At 40.7% G+C, this 25,428-nt stretch overlaps 1 protein-coding gene across 1 annotated transcript; it reads right to left on the reverse strand.

Moving 5' to 3' along the window:
- Positions 1-6,049: 6,049 nt before the first annotated feature.
- Positions 6,050-19,278, reverse strand: dusp27 (dual specificity phosphatase 27). The gene is made up of 6 exons (XM_063009669.1): positions 19,187-19,278; positions 15,974-16,106; positions 14,394-14,530; positions 12,735-12,966; positions 11,068-11,285; positions 6,050-10,187 (listed from the first exon to the last, which is right to left on the reverse strand). Exons 2-6 carry the CDS (start codon positions 16,084-16,086, stop codon positions 7,453-7,455), a joined length of 3,435 nt encoding a protein of 1,144 aa, XP_062865739.1. The 5' UTR covers positions 16,087-16,106; positions 19,187-19,278; the 3' UTR covers positions 6,050-7,452.
- Between the last annotated feature and the right edge of the window lie 6,150 nt (positions 19,279-25,428).

Below are 25,428 nucleotides of genomic sequence, written 5' to 3' on the forward strand. Positions count from 1 at the left end.
GACTACACAACACACACACACACACACACACATGGTTCCTCCTCACCGTCCTGACTACACAACACACACACACACACACACACATGGTTCCTCCTCACCATCCTGACTACACAACACACACACACACATGGTTCCTCCTCACCGTCCTGACTACACAACACACACACACACACACATGGTTCCTCCTCACCGTCCTGACTACACAACACACACACACACACACGGTTCCTCCTCACCGTCCTGACTACACAACACACACACACACACACACATGGTTCCTCCTCACCATCCTGACTACACAACACACACACACACACACATGGTTCCTCCTCACCATCCTGACTACACAACACACACACACACACACACATGGTTCCTCCTCACCGTCCTGACTACACAACACACACACACACACACACACACATGGTTCCTCCTCACCATCCTGACTACACAACACACACACACACATGGTTCCTCCTCACCGTCCTGACTACACAACACACACACACACACACACACGGTTCCTCCTCACCGTCCTGACTACACAACACACACACACATGGTTCCTCCTCACCGTCCTGACTACACAACACACACACACACCGTAATACACCGAGTAAGACCAAAAAATGCAAAGCGCAGGATAGATAGATAGATAGACAGACGGACAGACAGATAGATAGATAGATAGATAGATAGATAGATAGATAGATAGATAGATAGATAGATAGATGGATGGATGGATGGATGGATGGATGGACAGACAGACAGACAGACAGACAGATAGATAAACAGACAGACAGACAGACAGACAGACAGACAGACAGATAGATAGATAGATAGATAAACACAAATAGATAGATAGATAGACAGACAGATAGATAGATAGACAGACAGATAGATAGATAAACAGATAGATAGACAGACAGATAGATAGATAGATAGATAGATAGATAGATAGATAGACAGACAGACAGACAGACAGACAGACAGACAGACAGACAGACAGACAGATAGATAGATAGATAGATAGATAGATAGATAGATAGATAGATAGATAGATAGATAGATAGACAGACAGACAGATAGATAGATAGATAGACAGACAGACAGACAGATAGATGGTAGGGCTGGGCGGTATGATGGTACATTTGGTATACCGTAAAAATTTTTCAAATACTGCCAAACCATTGCTTAGTTAATACAACAGCTATAGGCTTCAGTAGGCAGCAAATCATATATCATTCCTCTATAGACAGTCGAGAAAGAAGCTTTCAGAGCAATAATTAAAACAGTGGATTCTAGGTATGTCTTACAGAGCAAAAATCAATGTTATAAGCGAACTGGAAGCGGAGATATATAAAGTCTTCCACTTTTCTACCACAGTCCAGTGGTCAAGTTGTACAGTGGAGTTTGCAAACATCATTTCATTTGTGAAAGGGCGAGCTAAGAGTAATTATACAATACTTAAATATTAAATAAAGTATATAAATTGTATTTATTGCTGATACTGATTTCATCATATATTGTGTCATTTTGTGGGGCCAAGCGAAGCTTATAGTACTCAAACCATTATATACAAGGTGAAATTAAAACTTTATATTTTATGTACTGATGACAGTAGAATCAGCCACAGACATATAAAAGTGTCATATAGAAAAAAGCTCAATAGCTTGTTACACACACAGTAATAGTACACACAATAAAGAATCACAGTTTATAACCATGTACATGCATAATAGCAACAACAAGAACAACAGCACTCTACAACAACAGGGCATGTGGGTACATATGGAGATGTGTAAAGTATAAATTATAAAGTGGTCTACAGTGCAAAGATAAATGTATTACCATGAGAATAGAAATACACTTACTGTGCACTTGATTGTGTACAGTCACTCATTTATCCATTAATTTATTACCACTGCTTTGTCCTGGTCAGGGTGATTGGGGGTCTGATTTATTGGGTGAAAGGCAGGAAACACTCGGGACAGGTCGCTTGTCCATCACAATCTAATTCATTCATTCATTCATTGTCTGTTTCATCAACGCTTTTATCCTGGTCAGGATTGTGATGGGTCTGATTCATTGGGCGTAATGCAGGAAACACCTGGACACCTGGACAAGTCGCCAATCCATCACAGGGCAAATACTCCCACACACACACACACACTTGAGGCAATTTTTCATTCATTTATTTATTCACTCATTGTCTGTTTTACCACCACTTCGTCCTGGTCAGGGTCATGGTGGGTCTAATTCATTAGTCGAAAGGCAGGAAACATACTGGACAGGTCGCCATTCCAGCACAGGACAGATACACACACACACACACACACACACACACACACCTAGGGGCAATTTTTAGTAGCTCAGATTGACCTGACTGTGTGTCTTTGATCTTGTAGGAGGAAACCAAAGCACCTGGTGGAAACCCACACGGACACAGGGAGAACATGCAAACTCCACACAGAAAAGACCCTGGCCCTTCTTGCTGTGAGCTGACAGCGCTACACACTGCTCTTCTGTGTCACCACTTACTTAAAACATCTGTAAAGAAAATCTTTTTATTGTTTTCAGATCTACTGTTACACACTATAAATGTTTTGAAGAGAAAGAACAATCTGAAACTAATACTCAGGTAATAATGATAACATTTACATCATTTAGAAGACGCTTTTATCCAAAGCGACTTACAATTATGACTGAACACAATTTTTTGAGCAATTGAGGGTTAAGGGCCTTGCTCAGGGGCCCAACAGTGGCAACTTGGTGGTGGTGAGGCTTGAACCGGAAACCTTTTGATTACTAGTCCAGTACTTTAACCACTGAGCTATCACTGCTCTTAAAAGCATGTTTATCTGTTATATTGGTTATGCAATATTTGTTATGTCACCAGATTAAGATTATCTGAATTTGCATACTGGAAAATCCCTCCTGGATGATGAAGCTTTAAAAAACAAATAGGTAGAAAATCATTTTTAATTAACAGTATTTGTAGGTATAGAGGAAATCTGTGCCATTAAAACGATCTTTTTAAAATGTATTTTTTCTAATTACCACCACCAGCCTTTCTGAGGGGCACAATGCAGTAACACCCCCCAGAAAGGACACCAATCTATCTCAGAACCTCTTCCACCTCCTTAAACCCGTACAGTACAAGGTTCAAGACATGTTATACCGCATTCCTGAACTAGAAAAACACTCCAGTGTACTCAAGTGTGTAATTAAAAGGAAACCTGAGTTGGAATTCCCAGTCGTAAACTCAGGTAAGATCCACCTGGTCACAGGTAAAACTGGCACACACACTGAAGCTTTTTAATTAAAAAATAATATTAAATATTCTGGGTTGCTATGTTGTTGCTATGAAAGTGTGGTGTAATCACATGTTATGGAATTCTGTTTTTTTGGATAGAGTTGGATATTAGGGAATCAAAATACCATCAGTGGTGACCTTTGACCTGCTGCTTCGCACTTCGTTCCTTTAATATTTAATGCTTTTACTTTGTGGCAGCTGTTTAGGGAATGTATGGCTGTGCCACAATGCCTGATCTGCTCTTCTGATCGAGCACAAATTCTCACATACTCCAAAATCTGGTGAAAATCCTCGAGCTGCAAAAATAGTGGGAGGAAACTTGCGGGAAACTCCATTCAAATGCCCATGGTTTTGGAATGGAACGTCCAGCTTTTGGTCATAGAGTTTTATAATTATCTAAAGGTGTTTTACATGTAATACTGTAAAGGGTCAGCGGTTGATCGCCCTCCAACCAGTAGCTAAAAGGAAGCGCAGGTTGACTCATAAGTGTAAACTACACTGATCAGCCATAACATTATAACCACCTCGTTTCTACACTCACTGTCCGTTTTATCAGCTCCACTTACCATATAGAAGCACTTTGTAGTTCTACAATTACTGACTGTAGTTTACCTGTTTCTCTACATGCTTTGTTAGCCCCCTTTCATGTTGTTCTTCAATGGTCAGGACCCCCACAGGACCACCACAAAGAAGGTATTACTTAGGTGGTGGATGATTCTCAGCACTGCAGTGACACTGACCGTGTCCACTCACTGTCCACTCTATTAGACACTCCTACCCAGTTGGTCCACCTTGTAGATGTAAAGTCAGAGACGATCGCTCATCTATTGCTGCTGTTTGAGTTGGTCATCTTCTAGACCTTCATCAGTGGTCACAGGACGCTGCCCACAGGGTGCTGTTGGCTGGATATTTTTGGTTGGTGGACTATTCTCAGTCCAGCAGAGACAGTGAGGTGTTTAAAAACTCATACCAGCACAACACACACTAACACACCACCATCATGTCAGTGTCACTGCAGTGCTGAGAATGATCCACCACCTAAATAATACCTGCTCTGTGGGGGTCCTGACCATTGAAGAACAGCATGAAAAGGGGCTAACAAAGCATGTAAAGAAACAGATGTACTACAGTCAGTAATTGTAGAACTACAAAGTGCTTCTATATGGTAAGTGGAGCTGATAAAATAGACAGTGAGTGTAGAAACAAGGAGGTGGTTTTAATGTTATGACTATGTAATCGGTGTACATTTCCAATGTTCTGAGCTTAGTGTTATAAAACCGCATGAGTAGCTCAGTGTGGTGCTGAGTCTTTGCTTTTGCTCATTGTCCAGCTAGGGAATTAAACCCAGACTCTTCCTCCTGTAAGGTGTCAGTGCTATCCACTCCACCACCAAGCCACCTTTGTTGAATTTCACTTCATGTTTAGTATTTCTTTAGTTCATTTCATTTCATTAATTTTAGTTTTTGTTTTTGTAAATGTACTTTTGATGACAAACCAACTGTAATTTACTAAGAATCCACATAATTTTAAGGCATTAATGTAAATGATAATATCGTATGCAAAGCAAGGAGGCTGGCAGCTTTACTGTTTTAGGGAAATCCACATGCAACAAGACAACAGATTCCCCTTTTATTCTCGTTCTCCAGTATTCTGGTTTGGATCGTGGTTGATCAGTCGACACCATGAATCAGTTACTCACTCCTAAGAGCAATTAAGAGCAGTCAGTTTACCTTTTATGTGGATGAACCCAGAGGAAAACCAAACAAGACAAACACAGAAAGGGACAAAAGACTGAGCAAAGTTGAACAACTCTATTAAACATGTTCCTACAGGACTGGAGTGCACCACCATTTACCATCGTTCTCCATACAAAACCGTAACATCTGGGCTGTAACAGCATCTCACACAAAAGACTGAAAGTGAAGTTTATTCACATGGTTTCATGTTTAAGTTTTGTTTAGTTTAAGCTCTAGTTCATAATAATAGTTCATTAAAACCACCTCCTTGTTTCTACACTCACTGTCCATTTTATCAGCTCCACTTACAATATAGAAGCACTTTATAGTTCTACAATAACTGACTGTAGTCCATCTGTTTCTCTACATACCTTTTTTAGCCTGCTTTCACCCTGTTCTTCAATGGTCAGGACCACCACAGAGCAGGTATTATTTAGGTGGTGGATCATTCTCAGCACTGCAGTGACACTGACATGGATCAGTCCACTCACTGTCCACTCTATTAGACACTCCTACCCAGTTGGTCCACCTTGTAGATGTAAAGTCAGAGATGATCGCTCATCTATTGCTGCTGTTTGAGTTGGTCATCTTCTAGACCTTCATCAGTGGTCACAGGACGCTGCCCACGGGACGCTGTTGGCTGGATATTTTTGGTTGGTGGACTATTCTCAGTCCAGCAGTGACAGTGAGGTGTCTGATCCACTCATACCAGCACAACACACACTAACACACCACCATCATGTCAGTGTCACTGCAGTGCTGAGAATGATCCACCACCTAAATAATACCTGCTCTGTGCTGGTCCGGTGGGGGTCCTGACCATTGAAGAACAGGGTGAAAGCAGGCTAAAAAGATATGTAGAGAAACAGTTGGACTACAGTCAGTAATTGTAGAACTACAATATATAAGTGCTTCTATATGGTAAGTGGAGCTGATAAAATGGACAGTGAGTGTAGAAACAAGGAGGTGGTTTTAATGCTATGGCTGATCAGTGTTTATCAGGTCAGGATAATTTGAACAGGAATATTCAGCTTGTGAACACGAACACAACAATCAAAAACAACAACAAACCCTAAATATTTTTGGAACTTTAAGCTCGTGGAACATGTGCAGTTATATAAATACATTTTGTGATTTTTTTTTGGGAATGTTCTTTCAAACAGGTTGTTTTAATGTGAGAAAGTCGGTGCAAAGTCATTAGGATCCAACTGTAGGTCTAAACAGTGAAATAAAACACAAAAAATGAAGTCATTGTGAACATTTATGCATTTGAAGGTAATTCCTTCAGAAACAAAGACGAGTTGAGTTAGAGTAGGTATTTTTAGATAGACCTGTTAAAGAAATGGACATTGCACTAAAACAATGGTGTGCCTTCAGCATCTATGTGCATTGTAATATTAAACAAGAGATTAACAAGTTCATTTATATAAACAACAAAGAAATAACTCATAAATAATGCGTGCAGATGTTACCAGACAGGTTTGGGTTCACCTGCTTCCTAAAGAGAAGGGTCACAAATCAATACAAAGCTTTACTAACTGAGCCCTTGATCAATAGGAAGGAGCCTTTATATCATTGTGGGAGTGGTATATTCCAGGATGACAGTAATAATGTTCATAATATGCTTCATGTTAATATGCAGTCAAAAACCTTCAATTTCATTGAACACCAGGGGAAGAATGTGGGCTGACTTGTTAGCGCTCGTCACCATCACCTTATACACCGACGAGGCATAATATTATGAGCACTGACAGGTGAAGTGAATAACTCTGATTATATCTTCATCACGGCACCTGTTAGTGGGGGGGATATATTAAGCACCAAGTGAACATTTTATCCTCAAAGTTGATGTTAGAAGCAGGAAAAATGGGCGAGCGTAAGCTCTTGTGCTCTTCTTCAGTATCTATCAAAAGTGGTCCAAGGAAGGAACAGGGGTAAACCGGCGACAGGGTCATGCACATGTGGTACGATCCATTGGACGAGCTACTGTAGCTCAAACTGCTGAAGAAGTAAATGCGGGTTCTGATAGAAAGGTGTCAGACTCCATGCCTCAATGGGTCAATACTGTTTTGGCAGCAAAAGGGGGACCAACACAATATTAGCAGGTGGTCATAATGTTATGTCTGATTGGTGTAATACCTAATTAAAGAAAAACCATTAGGAAAAATGGTGTTTTGTTCCTTCAGAGCAGTTCCATAGAATCTGTGGCAAGGTGTGTGAAGCTGTTTTGGTAGCTTTGGTGGCCTTGGAGGCTTTGGTGGAATCTGCACTGTTTCTCAAGCTACTGACAAAATAAATTATAAACATTTAATTTTGATAACAATATTATTTATAAAGGTTATCTCTGCATAACCACCCTGTGATGTTAATATTCATCTCACCAAATAAACCAGAAAATAGTTAAGATTCATTTCTATTAGAGTTCGACTTAGAATCCAATTGTTTCCTCCATGCAGCCAGGACTTCATCATCCTCTGACTCTTCCGCTACTCTTGCTCTTGCCCTCTGTCTAATCTGATTAATAATAGAAGATACTTCCTCATCATCATCATCTTCTTTGTGCGCTTTGCTCCTTCCTGCTGCCTCACTGTTGTTAAATCGTGAAGAGTGAGTAAATTTCCTCCTCTCTGAGTAATCCTGGTAACTGTCCTCATCCTCAGTCTCACTTCTGGCGTTGAACCTCCCAGTTCTGTAGCAGCCGGACTCTGATGTTCCATTGAAAGAGGCGTCCTCTCCAAGTGGCATCCTCCGAGGTCGATGGCTGAATTCGGGACTTGGATCTCTGCTTAAATCCAACTCGCTGTCAACCTCGTACCGTGAGGAAAATCTTGATGCGAAGCCGTAGCCGTCTTCATCGCCGTCTTCTGCTGCGATTGAACTTCTTCGGGTCGGAAAATCAAACTCTGACGGCTCTGGAGGCTCGTCAAATGTTGGCCTGGACATGCGAGGTTCAGCTGTATCTTCAGTATAACTTCTTGGTTTGCCTGAGGGGGGTCTAACATTATTGAGCCACTCATCGATACTGCAATTGTTGTTCGCTGAGGCTGGGAGGTGGAGAATTCCTGAACGACCATAATCTCGTTTTGGTTTGGGTTTTTCAGTGGGTTGGTTTAAATCATTGCTAATTCCTGACCGTTCACTCTCATCCGCTTTGTCTTCATCCTCATCTTTCGGCTTTTTCTTCTTGAACAGTGTACTCCGCTTATTATCTTCTGTTATCTTCTTTATCTCATAAGAGCTTATCTTCTCCCTCATATCAGATTGGATCTCCTTCTCTATTGTGTCCAACTTATGCAGATTTACCTGGTCTTGGAATAAGCTGTACAGAGGAACGCTAGTGGTGGTTATCTTGCTCCTACGAGAACCTAATCCAGAAACTGAGGAGAGCCTTGATGCTCCTCCAGCAGACAGAACTGATTCTGCCCTTCCGGCTGCAGAAAGCACAGACGCTGCCCTACCTCCAGCAGAGAGCACAGACTCTGGTTTACAGCGGGACAAGCTGGAGTAGGATGAACCACTGTGAACAGACAACTTGTCATCGTCCATTCCTCTTCCAGGTACTACTGCCGAGCCAGCACCCAGGCTGAAGACTGAGCCTGCACGTGAAGGAGGAAGACTTCCTCCCATCATCATCTCTGCTTGTTTTTGCATGAGGGTTTCATTCACCACATTTGCAATCCAGTTCTGTATGTTTGCTATGTTAACCATTGGTTCTCCGTTGGGTCCCAGCACTGGGGCAGGTAGCGCCGGTGGTGCTGTCGGGACAGGGGGTTGGGATTGTGCGCTACGGCCTGATTGAACAGATGATCTGCCGCTTAACACTGACATGTTATCATCTCCTGTAACACTTGCAGAAGGAAAAGCGCCAGCACAAAAAGCAGACAGCGGGATGCTATTAGCGCTGAGCGAGCTCTCGGTTTCCCAGCCACATACCGATTGGCTCTCCTCGAGTGTTTTTCTGGACCGCTCTAGTATTTCTTCTCTCCGCTGTCTCCTTTTAACTGTGGCTGAATCCTCTCCACGGCTCATCTCCAAAATCTCATCCTTCTTCTCCTCTCCGCCGTATTTCTTCTGCTGCTTCAGCTTCCATGTCTGGTAGGCTGTTAAGTTGACGTCTTCTAAAGAAGGAACAGGAGGTTCTGCCTCACCTTCCTTTTGTTCTTCGCCGCTGTTCTCTGCCTTGGTGTCTTTCTTGTTCCAACCGAACTGTAACCTCTTGATCTTCCATCGTTCCAGAGGGGTTAGCTTGTCCTTGTTCTTCTTGCAAAAGTTATACATGGAACTTGAGTCAGACATTATACTTTCAAGGTCTTCGTCTATCTTTTTTTGGCTCGCCTCACTGCACGCGTCCTCGTCTTGTTCCTTCATGCGATACCTTGCTGCGGCCTGTTCCTCGATCTCCTTGAGCCGTTGCTTCCATAAGTCGGCGTAGCTGCTGCAGCTTGCAGTTGAGCCTGAGACTGAAGCAGGCCTACGAGGTCTGCGCTTAACCCTCTCCTTTAGCATCTCTACATCCTCGCTGGTCACACTCTCCAGATCCTCCGGCCTGGGAACCATTCCGTTTTCCATGTCTGCGAGAGACTGATTGTCCTCCTCACACAATAGCTGGGCTTCCCACCACTCCTCACTTTGGTACTTCTCATTTCGCTTCTGCCACTCGTGAATCATTTTGTCCACCTCATCGTCTTTGTTCTCTCCTTCCTTCCCAGGCAGAGAAGGATCCATCGAGGTCACCTTTTGAGTAGTTGAGCCTCCAAGAAAGCCTGCTTTTAGGGCGGCAGCAGCAGCAGATGACGCAACACTACTCATAACACTTGCACTGTCCTCCTCCTCTTCCACCATGATGGAATTGGCCTTAACACCAAACATGCTTTCTTCCTCATCGAGGCGAGCTCTGGCATCAACTACAGAGCACTGGCTGAGAGTCTCATCATCGTCTTCATCTCGTTCTTCCATCAGGGTTTCGTTGAGTTGTCTGAGCTGCTTCAGGAAGCCCTCGTTGGGGTATATTGCACGCTTCTTTCTCATCTCCGTCAGTGCCTCCATGATCGACATGTTATGAAAGATCATTAAGTAAGCAGAGACTAACGCTGCTGAGCGGCTTACACCCATCATGGAGTCCACCAGGACTTTTCCTGTGCAAAGACAAAACACAACTTTAAGCCTACGATGTCCACCGTGTAATAAATGTCACACCTGTGACATAGAAGATTCACTGTTGACTGCGGTCTGCTTGTAACAGGGCGGGTCACATCTTATCTTATCCGGGTCTGCTTATCCAAGGTAGAACAACACTAACACTGTGGCCAAAAGCCACCAAAAATTGAGACAAACGTAAATAAATAAGGTGGCCAAAATAATGGAAACAAAGTGAGAAATGTAACATCCACAGCCTGCAATGGAGAAAGTGAGTGGAGCAGAAACAGCACAGAACTGAAAAGTTGTTGTCACAACATGACAGGCTGGTCCGGCCGTCTACGACAACTCAGTGCTCAGAAATAGAGGGACATCAATGCACGAGTGGCACCCCAATCACAACTGATGCAACCCACACATAATGTGGATTTCCAAGTAATTTCAAAGGGTTCAAAGGGCTCAGGTGGCACAGCGGTAAACTACGCTAACCCACTCCTGCTGAGATCCAGGGATCCAGGGTTAGAAGCTCAACAGTGCTGTCAGCTGTTGGAGGATCTGAATAGACATGATTGGCTAATGTCTGGTTGGGGGGTGGCCAAAGTTGCCTAATCATTGGCACTTTCAGTGCTGGTCCCAAGCCTGGATAAAAATAGAAAGGTTGTGACAGGCAGGGCATCCGATGTAAAAACTGTGCCATGTCTGATATCCGCTGTGGCAACACTTCTAAATACGTAAGCAGCTGTAGTAATATAATTATTACTTCTGGTGCATCTGCAGCTGAGAAGAAGAAACTAGAACTAGTTTTAAAAAGTGCTCCAATCCCATAGCTCATAGCTCTGCATGACCCCATCCCCACCCCAGTGGTTTCCTATCACTCACCTCTATGTGTCAGCAAAGCCTCATCTAAAAACTCTGCACATGTTCTCAAGTGTGGTGAGATATCTGCATCGGGGAAGTCATCAATCTCGATGCCCTTGTATGTGATGTTCATTCCCTGGTAGAAACTCTCCCCCGTGTAGACGCCAGTGCCATGTCCTGCATTCAAGATGTGAGTGATGCCAAGGCGCTTCAGACGAGCTTTGTTGACCGCCACCGATCTACAGAGAGACAGAAGATACTGTATGTAGTTCTAGACAGTATGAGGGAAGTACAGAGCTTATGTGTTTAGGTGTTTTGCACCCATTTCCAACAAGTTTATAAAATCAGTTATATCAATTAAATTAAATAATATGCTTTCAACTTTGTGTTAACAGTTAGGGAAGGTCTTTTTCTGTTCACAAAGTGAAGTCCATAAAGACGTGGTTTGCTGAGACTGATGTGAAGAAACTCCAGTTGCACAGATCTCTGATCTCAGCTCCACTGAACACCTCTGGGATGAATCAGAATGGTGACTGAATGCCAGGCCTGCTCGTCTAACATTAGCGTCTGACCTCATAGATGCTCTTTTTAATATACGGGCACACAGACACTCTCCAAGATCTTGTGGAAAGCCTAGTCATGAAAGTAAAGACTGTTATAGACACGAAGCGTTTTGGAATGGAATGTTCTACAAGCTCATGATCAGGTGTCCACATGCGCTTTTCCATATACTTTACATATTATTATTATTTTTCTTCTTATTAATTAATTAATTATACAGTATATATTAAGTATATGTATTATTTTATCATGTTGTCGTTCTTATTACTATTATATTTAATTATATTTTTTTATTCATATTATATTTAATTACTATTCATATTATTATATTATTATTAATAATAAATACATGTATTATTAATTATATTCCTTATTTTAATATTGTTATCATTCTTATTATTATTATATTGTATTATTACTATTACTTTTATTGTTATTATTATTAATTCTATTTATTATTAATTATAAGTATTATTTTAATATCGTATCATTCTTATTACTATTATATTTTATTATTAATATTAGATGTTATTACTATTGTTCTTATATTATTATTTTTTTATTATTAATAATTATATATATTATTAATTATATTCCTTATTTTAATATTATACTTTTATTGTTGTTGTTTTGTTGTTGTTACTATTTATTAATATTATATTTAATTACTATTCTAATTATTATTATTATTATTAATTTTATTATTAATTTACATTTAATATATTCTTATTGCTATTATATTTAATTATTATTATTATTATATTTCATTACTATTGTTCTTCTTATATTATTATTTTCATTATTAAGAATTATATCCGTTATTAATTATAATCCTTATTTTAATATTATATTTTAATTGTTGTAATTATTGTAGTAATTCTTATTACTATTATATTTTATTATTATTATTATATTTCATTACTATTTCATTACTACTAATTATATCTATTATTAATTATATGTATTATTTTAATACTATATTTTTTATTGTTGCTGTTTTGTTGTTATTACTATTTATTATTATTATATTTCACTACTATTCTTATCATTCTTTTTATTATTATTATTATTTTACTATAAAAAAGAAAATCGAAGTTTTTAAAAACGCTATGTTTAACGTAGCTTACTTTTCCCCAATAAAAATGCTGGGCCAAACTTCATCCACAGGGTTTAGCGGCGCCTCCAGACGATCCTGAACAAGAGCCCTCTGAATGTCCAGTACACAGGGTGTGTTATAGGGGCTGCGGTCATCGATCATGTCCCTGACACGATTGTACAGATCCTCCACCATCAGCTGCTCAGCCGTCTCCAGCATGCTCTCTGGAGTGGAGACCAACCTCATCTCTTTGGGTTTTAACTCTGTGAAGAGACAATGTCAGAGAAATGATAACTTCACTTATTATGATTTAGATGCTTTTAAATCAGGTGGAAAATGTTAGTGGATGTTAATTGTGGATTTTTATAGCAGGTTTGATGTGTGTTACAAAGACAGTTGGGAATCGAAATGCATTAATAAATGTGTAGGAAGGACTTTATACTTTATATACTGTCTTGTTTTGGTCACCCCACCCTCCTACACCATTTTTCAGGATTAATGGGAGTGCTTGTATTTAATGAGAAGTCAACGACAAACTCATTCAGAGACACTACACAGGAAATTACATGCAGATAAACTATACAGCCAAAAGCAACAGATAATTAAATTAATGATATGAAATGAACTGCATATTCCACATTGGCCCCTGTGTGAGGCTCATGAACACATGGTTTCATGTTTGGTGTGGGGTAAATCAGTACATTGGAACGTTGATTACAAGCTTGGTCTTCTACTCCAGGGTTTTTCAAACTTTTTTTCAAGCGACACACATCAAGGCAACACAAACAACGCATCTTATTCTCTGTATACAAGCTGTAACATAAAGCCTCCACAAGGGGGCGTCTGCATTATTAGTGTGATTGCAGTAGTCATATTTTTCTTCTTTTTATTATTATTCCTTTCTTCGTTCGCAATATTTTCGAAATATCAACGCCGTTCCAACTCCAAATCGTCCAGCCCATTGAGCTTTTGGATCCGCCCGCCCGTTTGCCCGCCACGTTCGTTTTTATATGCTTTTTTGGCCCCATTGCCTTCCATTCATTTTTTAAAAGTTTGAGATATCGACGCCGTTCCAACTCCAAATCGTCCGGCACATTGAGGAATGAACTGCTTATATAAAGCTTTTGGATCTGCCCGCCCATTCACTCGCCACGCCCATTTTTATACGCTTTTTTGGCCCCATTGACTTCCATTCATTTTTTTAAATTTCGAGATATCAACGCTGTTCCAACTCTAAATCATACAACCCGTTGATAACACCCCGACTTGGATACAGGTTTTGGATACGCACCCCCGCCCACCTGCTGCATTGCAATCACACTCACATTTTCTTCAGGAAATATTCTCTACTATAGTTTAATTATTATTATTTTTCTCTGCGACCCTTAGGTGGTTTGAAAACCTTTGTTCTAGTCCAACATCAGTGCTGAAGGGTCACAAGTTCCCACAGACACGCCAAAATCTTGCAAACTCCATATTGTTTTATATTCCATAGGATATCCAAGCTGAAGTGTACACATACCTATGGCTATATAGCGTAGCTTCCAAATGATTTTTCCTGCATATCTAGTGATGTATCTTTTCCAATTATGTTTCCAATCTCTGTCCCACTCTTAAAAAAATAAGCTCTGATGCACAGTCCTCATGGATATGACTAAGCTGCTGGCATTTCAATGCAGGATGTACCGACCTTCACTGATGATCTGTTTTGCTGCGATGGCTGAGGAAAGATGAATCGGTTCCATGAAAATACTCTCAGCGTCTGACCCAGAGATCATGGAGAACCGATCAGAGACGGTCGAGAAACGATCCGACATCATGGAGAAACTGGAAGGAAAACGAGTTGCAGTCAGAAAGAGCTGGTTTGAAGCAGGTTAATGAGAAAATGAAAGAAGCAAAAAACCCCACAAACATACAGAAAGCATCTCTAAAATTTCATCCAGGTCACTGTGCAATGTCAAGTAGTAGAAGTAGAACAAAATGACTGGACTCATCAGAAGGGTCTTTATTAATTCTACTAAATAATAGGACTCTTAGGTCTGAACTTAGCCGAGTAGTTCTTTAATTCTGAGAGAACCTCATGGATCTGAGGAACGGAACACAGCGTACAGTGAACATACACTAATCAACCATAACATTAAAACCACCTCCTTGTTTCTACACTCACTGTCCACTTTATTAGCTCCACTTACCATATAGAAGCACTTTGTAGTTCTACAATTACTGACTGTAGTCCATCTGTTTCTCTACATGCTTTTTTAGGCCCCCTTCATGATGTTCTTCAATGGTCAGGACCCCCACAGGACCACCACAGAGCAGGTATTATTTAGGTGGTGGATCATTCTCAGCACTGCAGTGACACTGACATGGTGGTGGTGTGTTAGTGTGTGTTGTGCTGGTATGAGTGGATCAGACACAGCAGCGCTGCTGGAGTTTTTAAACACCTCGCTGTCACTGCTGGACTGAGAATAGTCCACCAACCAAAAATATCCAGCCAACAGCGCCAGGGGGGAAGCGTCCTGTGACCACTGATGAAGGTCTAGAAGATGACCAACTCAAACAGCAGCAATAGATGAGCGATCGTCTCTGACTGTACAAGGTGGACCAACTAGGTAGGAGTGTCTAATAGAGTGGACAGTAAGTGGACACAGTATTTACAAACTCCAGCAGCGCTGCTGTGTCTGATCCACTCATACCAGCACAACACACACTAACACACCACCACCATGTCAGTGTCACTGCAGTACTGAGAATGATCCACCACCTAAATAATGCACCACCTACTCTGTGGTGGTCCTGTGGGGGTCCTGACCATTAAAGAACATCATGAAGGGGGCCTAAAAAAGCATGTAGAGAAACAGATGGACTACAGTCAGTAATTGTAGAACTACAAAGTGCTTCTATATGGTAAGTGGAGCTGATAAAATGGACAGTGAGTGTAGAAACAAGGAGGTGGTTTTAATGTTATGGCTGATTGGTGTATGTTGGAGAAGAAGACATCTGGCTAAAAAGGAAACTAAGAACAGAATATAAAGCCTTTGTTTGTCATCTATACATCTACAGTCCGCATGTCCCAGCTTGTTTGGTAGTGGAAGCTGGGGTCAGAGCGCAGGGTCAGCCATTGTACGGCGCCTCTGTAGCTGAGAGACTTAAAAGCCTTGCTCAAGGGCCCAATTAACTAATCAATCTTCACCAAGGGTGTCAATAATCTTGAAACTGACTGTATTTGGGTGATCAGGTTTGGATGATGAGGTTAAGAGGATCTCTGACCTTGGGGAAGGGCAGCGGAGGTAGTGAGACTGGACGTCTTTCACTGAAGAAGCTTCCGTCTCATCTGGAACCTTCTGGTCTTCTTCTGTGCTGGTGTCACTGGCTGAAGCCATGCTGATGTCGTCCTTCTACTCTGATGATCAGAAACAGACAGTCATTACTTCAGTATACAGTCAGTACATACAGTCAGTACTTTAATATACTGTCAGTACTTTAATATACAGTCAGTACATACAGTCAGTACTTTAATATACTGTCTGTACTTTAATATACAGTCAGTACTTCAGTATACAGTCAGTACATACAGTCAGTACTTCAGTATACAGTCAGTACATACAGTCAGTACTTCAGTATACAGTCAGTACATACAGTTAGTACTTCAGTATACAATCAGTACTTTAGTATACAGTCAGTACATAGTCAGTACTTCAGTATACAGTCAGTACTTTAATATACAGTCAGTACTTCAACATACAGTGTATCACAAAAGTGAGTACACCCCTCACATTTCTGCAGATATTTTATTATATCTTTTCATGGGACAACACTATAGAAATAAAACTTGGATATAACTTAGAGTAGTCAGTGTACAGCTTGTATAGCAGTGTAGATTTACTGTCTTCTGAAAATAACTCAACACACAGCTATTAATGTCTAAATGGCTGGCAACATAAGTGAGTACACCCCACAGTGAACATGTCCAAATTGTGCCCAAAGTGTCAATATTTTGTGTGACCACCATTATTATCCAGCACTGCCTTAACCCTCCTGGGCATGGAATTCACCAGAGCTGCACAGGTTGCTACTGGAATCCTCTTCCACTCCTCCATGATGACATCACGGAGCTGGTGGATGTTAGACACCTTGAACTCCTCCACCTTCCACTTGAGGATGCGCCACAGGTGCTCAATTGGGTTTAGTCCATCACCTTTACCTTCAGCTTCCTCAGCAAGGCAGTTGTCATCTTGGAGGTTGTGTTTGGGGTCGTTATCCTGTTGGAAAACTGCCATGAGGCCCAGTTTTCGAAGGGAGGGGATCATGCTCTGTTTCAGAGTGTCACAGTACATGTTGGAATTCATGTTTCCCTCAATGAACTGCAGCTCCCCAGTGCCAGCAACACTCATGCAGCCCAAGACCATGATGCTACCACCACCATGCTTGACTGTAGGCAAGATACAGTTGTCTTGGTACTTCTCACCAGGGCGCCGCCACACATGCTGGACACCATCTGAGCCAAACAAGTTTATCTTGGTCTCGTCAGACCACAGGGCATTCCAGTAATCCATGTTCTTGGACTGCTTGTTTTCAGCAAACTGTTTGCGGGCTTTCTTGTGCGTCAGCTTCCTTCTGGGATGACGACCATGCAGACCGAGTTGATGCAGTGTGCGGCGTATGGTCTGAGCACTGACAGGCTGACCTCCCACGTCTTCAACCTCTGCAGCAATGCTGGCAGCACTCATGTGTCTATTTTTTAAAGCCAACCTCTGGATATGACGCCGAACACGTGGACTCAACTTCTTTGGCCGACCCTGGCAAAGCCTGTTCCGAAAACCGCTGTATGACCTTGGCCACCATGCTGTAGCTCAGTTTCAGGGTGTTAGCAATCTTCTTATAGCCCAGGCCATCTTTGTGGAGAGCAACAATTCTATTTCTCACATCCTCAGAGAGTTCTTTGCCGTGAGGTGCCATGTGGAATATCCAGTGGCCAGTATGAGAGAATTGTACCCAAAACACCAAATTTAACAGCCCTGCTCCCCATTTACACCTGGGACCTTGACACATGACACCAGGGAGGGACAACGACACATTTGGGCACAATTTGGACATGTTCACTGTGGGGTGTACTCACTTATGTTGCCAGCTATTTAGACATTAATGGCTGTGTGTTGAGTTATTTTCAGAAGACAGTAAATCTACACTGCTATACAAGCTGTACACTGACTACTCTAAGTTACATCCAAGTTTCATGTCTATAGTGTTGTCCCATGAAAAGATATAATGAAATATTTGCAGAAATGTGAGGGGTGTACTCACTTTTGTGATACACTGTATAGTCAGTACTTTAATATAAAGTCAGTACTTCAATATAGTCAGTACTTCAACATATAGTCAGTACTTTAATACACAGTCAGTACTTTAATATAATCAGTACTTCATTATAGTCAGAGCGTCAACATACAGTCAGCACTTTAATATACAGTCAGTACTTCAGTATAGTCAGTACATATAGTCAGTACTTTAATATACAGTCAGTACTTCAACATACATTCAGTACTTTAACATAGTCAGTACTTCTATACACAGTCAGTACTTCATCATACATCAGTACTTCAACATATAGTCAATACATACAGTCAGTACATAAACATAAAGTCAGTACTTTAACATACAGTCGGTACTTCAATATACAGTCAGTGCTTCCACATACAGCCAGTATACAGTCAGTACTTCATCATACAGTCAGTACTTTAATATACAGTCAGTACTTAAACATACAGTCGGTACTTCAATATACAGTCAGTGCTTCCACATACAGCCAGTATACAGTCAGTACTTCATCATACAGTCAGTACTTTAATATACAGTCAGTACTTAAACATACAGTCGGTACTTCAATATACAGTCAGTGCTTCCACATACAGCCAGTATACAGTCAGTACTTCATCATACAGTCAGTACTTTAATATACAGTCAGTACTTAAACATACAGTCAGTACTTCAGTATTTTAATACACAGTCAGTACATAAAATCAGTACTTCAGTATACAGGAAAGTAGTTTTCATTTAAAAATAGAATCATTTTAATACACTAGATGTTATTAATAATGTTATTACTACAATTTCTACTACTATTACTACTATTACTATTACTACTGGCACTACTAACACACACAGAGAGAGAGAGAGAGGAATAAATTGTATTAGTGATATTATTTCCATCTCTCATCATTTTTAATTTGCTTTAAGTTTCTTTTTCTTCTTCACTGTGTTTGTGAGTTTTTCTGAGAGCACAAATCTTTGTGTCTATATTTAGCACAAGGGCAGCTGATAGGACCCGTCTGGAACTGAGGCCTGACACACGAGGCCGTAAAGAAAGAGCAGAACAAGAAGACCAAAACAAACCAAAAAGAAAGAACAATCATCTGCACACAATCATCACATTTAACTGTAATCATCTCATCAAACAGTGATTGATAAAAGTGGTTCTCTTACCTGAGGGGGCAGTAGAAGCTCAGAGAGCCACGGTGCTGACCTGTTAGTGCTGAAGCCTGCGGTCTAAACTTAGAGCTCACTTCAGCATGAGGACTGACAGACACTCACCGGCTAAAATCCCACCTCTGACAGCATGTGTGTGTGTGTGTGTGTGTGTTTGAGGGGGGCAGTGGGAGCTCAGAGGGGGTACACACAGGGTCATCCGACACCTAACTTACATTTCACAGCAGGTTCTTACATTTGTGAGTTTGTTTAAAGAATAGATGTAGAATTACACTTAAACCCAGTTAAATATAACTATAGAAGCATAACGTGCGTTTCATTTAATGAGTTTTTAACTTGTGTTCTCTTGTTTTTGTGATCATGTGATCATGTGAAGTGGTTATTGGACCATACTGCTGTGTTTCTACACTAAATACTGATAATGACCGTATAAAGAGCTTTGCAGTGCAGGCTAAAAAAGAACAAAACAAACAAACAAAAACCCCATAAAATAAATAAACAAACAAACAAATAAAACTAGGGACTATCCACCTACTGGTATGTTTTTGGTAGACATGAGGAAACTGTAATCTGAAGGAAAAACCTAAGGGTGAGAAGAATTGAGGTCCTTAGACCTATAATACCATCTAGCATTGTGCTGCCCTAATAATCATCATTATTATAAGTCTTTTATTGTTGTTATTGTTTATTATTATTATTGCATTTTATAATTTACTGTTGTAATATTTTATTTTTTGTTTTTATTATATGATTTTATTATTTATTGTTACAATATACAATATTACATATTATACAATATTACAAGTATAACTTACTGTTGTAGTTATTTGTATTTATTATTATTTATTATTTATAATTTATTATTATTTCTTTTGTTGTAATTATTATTATTGAGTCTTCTAATAACAACTATTTTTCTATTATTATTATTGTATTATTATTATTGTATTATTTTTTGTTGTAATTAATCTGTTATTATTGTATTATTTTGTATTTTTGTTGTAACTAATCTGTTTTAATTGTATTATTTATTATTATTATTATTTTATTTTTTGCTGTTGTAATTAATGTTATTAATGTATTATTTATTTATTATTATTATTTTATTGTATTTTGTTTTTGTAATTAATGTGTAAATAAATAAATGACTGGATTTAGGCTTAGATATGATGTGATAAATGGTTCCATCTGCTGGTGAAAATCTTACAGTGTTAAAACCAGCCAGTGTTAAGACCTGGACTACGACAAAAACAACACATGACCAAAAGTATGTGGACACCCTAATCCACTGCTAAAATGTGCGCAAAATCAAATTCAGTGTCTCCAATAAACCTGACTGCATGTTTCTGGACTGTGGCAGAAAACCGGAGGAAACCCACGCAGACACGGGGAGAACATGCCAACTCCGCACAGAACCCAGGACCTTCTTGCTGTGAGGTAACAGTGCTACCCACCGTGCCGCCCCGCTTGTGACCCTGACCAGGATAAATCAGTTGATGAATATTAGATGAAATTGTTATTTATACTTTTACTGAGAGGTAAATGCCTTTATGTTTTACAGTGTCATCTGGTTTATTAAATAAAACGTACCTGGTAAAATTTAAGTTAAACTGAATTCTGAATGTTCTGGATTCTGAGTGTCTGTGGCTAAAGTGTCTTTGAATGATAAGTCACGACATCTGAAAACAGTTTGATTTCTTTATTTACAGAGAAACATGACACGGTCCTTCACAAAAAATATGCAAAAATAAAAAGTATGCCCCCCTACCCCGTTCAGAAGATAAACTGCATCCATCTGACTGTAGTGTCCCTGCTGTGGTGTTGCTATAGTGTGTGTGTGTGTGCATTAAAAAACACATGTAAGGCACAAACATCTCTGAGCTGCACATATGACAGCACAACATGGTACATAACAACATAAAGAGCGACACATAGATCAACACACACACACACACACCTCATTACAGCGGTTCAGTTCTAACAACCTGTACATCACATACTGAAGGAGAACGGAGATCACAGGCGCACAGAGAGGAACTGAGCAACAATACAAGAGACGAAACATTCAGACATTTAGATTTACATTCAGAGGATTTATCACATGCCTTCATTTAAAGCAACTTAGAATTATGTTTGTTTGGTTAATCAGAAGTTACATTCATGACAGGAACGGTAGTTACTCAGTACACAATGTTCATCAGTTCACACGTTTCATGTCAAACAGTCATGGACAATTTAATGTCTCCAATTCACCTCACTTGCACGTCTTTGGACTGTGGGAGGAAACCGGCGCTCCCGGAGTAAGCCCACACTGACACGGAGAGAACATGCAAACTCCACACAGAAAGGACCCAGACCGCCCCACCTGGGGATCGAACCCAGGACCTTCTTGCTGTGAGGCGACAGTGCTACCCACTGAGCCGCATGCAATTCCAGCAATTGATGCTTAAGGGCCCAACTTGCCGATGGTGAGGCTTGAACCGTAAACCTTCTGATTACTAGTCCAGTAACTTAACCACTGAGCTAAAACCATCGACCGCTGCTAGTATTGATCACTCAAAACCATTCCTTCAAAACCAATAAAAACTGCTGTTTTAAAAACCAGGGTGGGATTATGTGGACAAAAGTATTGGGACACCCATTCAAATTTTTAAATTCATGTGTTTCAGCCACAGCAATTGCTAACAGGTGCAATAAATCAGTTAGAAAGAAAATTTTGTTAGAAAAGAAAATTCTATGCCTCCAACTTTGCAGCAACAGTTTAGGGAAGGTCCGTGAGCTCTATAAAGTCAAGAAATAAAAGCTTGGTTTTCTTCACAGAGCCCTGACCTCAACCCCACGGAACAGCTGTAGAATGAACCGGAACTTCAACTGAATCTGTCTTGACCAACATCAGTGTCCAGTCACACTGCATTACGCAGCCTTTCCTGCTATTAGAAAATGTGCCCGTGTGCACTTGAGTAGTGCAGCAGTAAAACACACCAGCCCACCAGTCCTGACATTTCAAACTCGCAAATGTGTTTCTCAGCTCTGCTATCAGCCGGCCGGGTGCTTACACAGACAGCCAGACAGGGATTCCTCATAACTGCTGCAATTACGACCTCTTCTGGCTAATCAATGAGGCCTGCCTGCAGAGACGGGGTATGATAGAGATCGGTTTGTGACTCTCTGTGCGTGATACGGATCTCCAAATGAACCCACCTGGTGCAGGTAAAAAGAAGCGGTTGGTTACTGCACGTGTGTCGGAGCCCTCCTCAGTCAGGTAGAGAAAGTGAAATACAATTGGATCATTAGATATGACTAAATCGGGAGGACAATTAAGGGGGAGAAAAAGTAAATGTGATCGGTCTCCATTCATTCTCTTTTAAAGCAAGAAAATGTGATTGTCTAGCTGGTTTATTAAGTATTTACTGCAGAATTCAGTTTTTCTGATAAATGTCAGATGTGTAGCTTGTTTTATCTGGTCACTGTGTGTGTGAATTTTCTCATTAGTTCTGCTAGTTTCATTTGAGTCAGAGGTCAGACTGCAAAAAGCATGATTCATTCTATTCTTTATTCTAATGCTCTTATGTCTGGGTCTCTTTAATCTAGAACAAAAACCTCAGATTTAAATGATCACCCATGTTCTTTATTCTTGCCTACAGAACCGTTATATTTTGTATGTTTATGGTACAGTACAAGCCTTTCAGTGTACAGTCTCAGTGCCTCTACTCAGTCCTGATATAAAACTGCACTCTAGAACTGAAAAAATACATTTATAGCATAATTTCATTTCCAATAACCACTTCATCCTGATTAGGGTCATGAGGGGTGTAAGGCAGGAGTACCCTCCCTCAGACACAGCCTATCGAGTCTGCACAGACAGATGTCAAGCTGTGTGATAGCAACTGATTTGATCATCAGACTTAATAACAAAAAGCCATAACATTAAAACCACCTCCTTGTTTCCACACTAATTATCCAGCCAACAGCGCCCTATGGGCAGTGTCCTGTGACCACTGATGAGGGTCTAGAAGATGACCAACTCAAACAGCAGCAATAGATGAGCGATTGTCTCTGACTTTACGTCTACAAGGTGGACCAACTAGGTAGGAGTGTCTAATAGAGTGGACAGTGAGTGGACACGGTATTAAAAAACTCCAGCAGTGCTGCTGTGTCTGATCCACTCATACCAGCACAACACACACTAACACACCACCACCATGTCAGTGTCACTGCAGTGCTGAGAATTATCCACCACCTAAATAATACCTGCTCTGTAGTGGTCCTGATCATTGAAGAACAGAGTGAAAGCAGGTTAAAACAGTATGTAGAGAAATAGATGGACTGCATTCAGTAATTGTAGAACTACAAAGTGCTTCTATATGGTAAGTGGAGGTGATAAAATGGACAGTGAGTGTAGAAACAAGGAGGTGGTTTTAATGTTATGGCTGATCAGTGTATGTTGTACCACTTGTGTAAACTAGAACTCATTTGGAATTGACTCTTTGACTCTTTACAGCAGTCGTTATTTTGTACTATGGTTCCATGTGTGACGTTTTCTTTACAGATCTTTTCTAAGAAATGAATCACTGCCAGATCAGATGTCTGTTTCTCACTTCCCGGCATAACTAACACGCTCTCAGTGGTGTGGTTTTTTCGGAGAACGTACAAATGAACACGAGTTAATAAGTTAGATCAGATGGAACTCCGGTTGTGTGAAACACTTCTGCTTCTTCATTTGGGAAAAAAAAGCAGGAAAATCCACTTTTCTGAGAACTGGAGAGTTACATCTGTTACACAGACGGGTGACATTAGTAAATAGTAATGTAAATACCCGAACGTTGCCAGTTTTCCTACAACCTACACTGATGTATCATGTGGAGAAAAGTAATTCGGTCCAATTGTCCTTTAACATACAGGTCCTTCTCAAAAAATTAGCATATTGTGATAAAGTTCATTATTTTCCATAATGTAATGATAAAAATTAAACTTTCATATATTTTAGATTCATTGCACACCAACTGAAATATTTCAGGTCTTTTATTGTTTTAATACTGATGATTTTGGCATACAGCTCATGAAAACCCAAAATTCCTATCTCAAAAAATTAGCATATTTCATCCGACCAATAAAAGAAAAGTGTTTTTAATACAAAAAAAGTCAACCTTCAAATAATTATGTTCAGTTATGCACTCAATACTTGGTCGGGAATCCTTTTGCAGAAATGACTGCTTCAATGCGGCGTGGCATGGAGGCAATCAGCCTGTGGCACTGCTGAGGTGTTATGGAGGCCCAGGATGCTTCGATAGCGGCCTTAAGCTCATCCAGAGTGTTGGGTCTTGTGTCTCTCAACTTTCTCTTCACAATATCCCACAGATTCTCTATGGGGTTCAGGTCAGGAGAGTTGGCAGGCCAATTGAGCACAGTAATACCATGGTCAGTAAACCATTCACCAGTGGTTTTGGCACTGTGAGCAGGTGCCAGGTCGTGCTGAAAAATGAAATCTTCATCTCCATAAAGCTTTTCAGCAGATGGAAGCATGAAGTGCTCCAAAATCTCCTGATAGCTAGCTGCATTGACCCTGCCCTTGATAAAACACAGTGGACCAACACCAGCAGCTGACATGGCACCCCAGACCATCACTGACTGTGGGTACTTGACACTGGACTTCAGGCATTTTGGCATTTCCTTCTCCCCAGTCTTCCTCCAGACTCTGGCACCTTGACTTCCGAAAACAGTACTTTGGACCACTGAGCAACAGTCCAGTGCTGCTTCTCTGTAGCCCAGGTCAGGCGCTTCTGCCGCTGTTTCTGGTTCAAAAGTGGCTTGACCTGGGGAATGCGGCACCTGTAGCCCATTTCCTGCACACGCCTGTGCACGGTGGCTCTGGATGTTTCTACTCCAGACTCAGTCCACTGCTTCCGCAGGTCCCCCAAGGTCTGGAATCGGCCCTTCTCCACAATCTTCCTCAGGGTCCGGTCACCTCTTCTCGTTGTGCAGCGTTTTCTGTAACACTTTTTCCTTCCCACAGACTTCCCACTGAGGTGCCTTGATACAGCACTCTGGGAACAGCCTATTCGTTCAGAAATTTCTTTCTGTGTCTTCCCCTCTTGCTTGAGGGTGTCAATGATGGCCTTCTGGACAGCAGTCAGGTCGGCAGTCTTACCCATGATTGCAGTTTTGAGTAATGAACCAGGCTGGGAGTTTTTAAAAGCCTCAGGAATCTTTTGCAGGTGTTTAGAGTTAATTCGTTGATT

This window comes from Trichomycterus rosablanca, chromosome 15 (genome assembly GCF_030014385.1).
Source record: "Trichomycterus rosablanca isolate fTriRos1 chromosome 15, fTriRos1.hap1, whole genome shotgun sequence".
NCBI lineage: Eukaryota > Metazoa > Chordata > Actinopteri > Siluriformes > Trichomycteridae > Trichomycterus > Trichomycterus rosablanca.

Bases quoted from the DNA above. Each gene is read 5' to 3' on its own strand.
- dusp27 (XM_063009669.1), bottom strand. From the start codon at position 16,086: ATGGCTTCAGCCAGTGACACCAGCACAGAAGAAGACCAGAAGGTTCCA. The intron at 14,531-15,973 runs GTCAGAGATCCT...TTTTCCTTCCAG, and splicing joins CTCCGCTGCCCTTCCCCAAG to TTTCTCCATGATGTCGGATC. The intron at 12,967-14,393 runs GTCGGTACATCC...GTCTCTTCACAG, and splicing joins AAAACAGATCATCAGTGAAG to AGTTAAAACCCAAAGAGATG.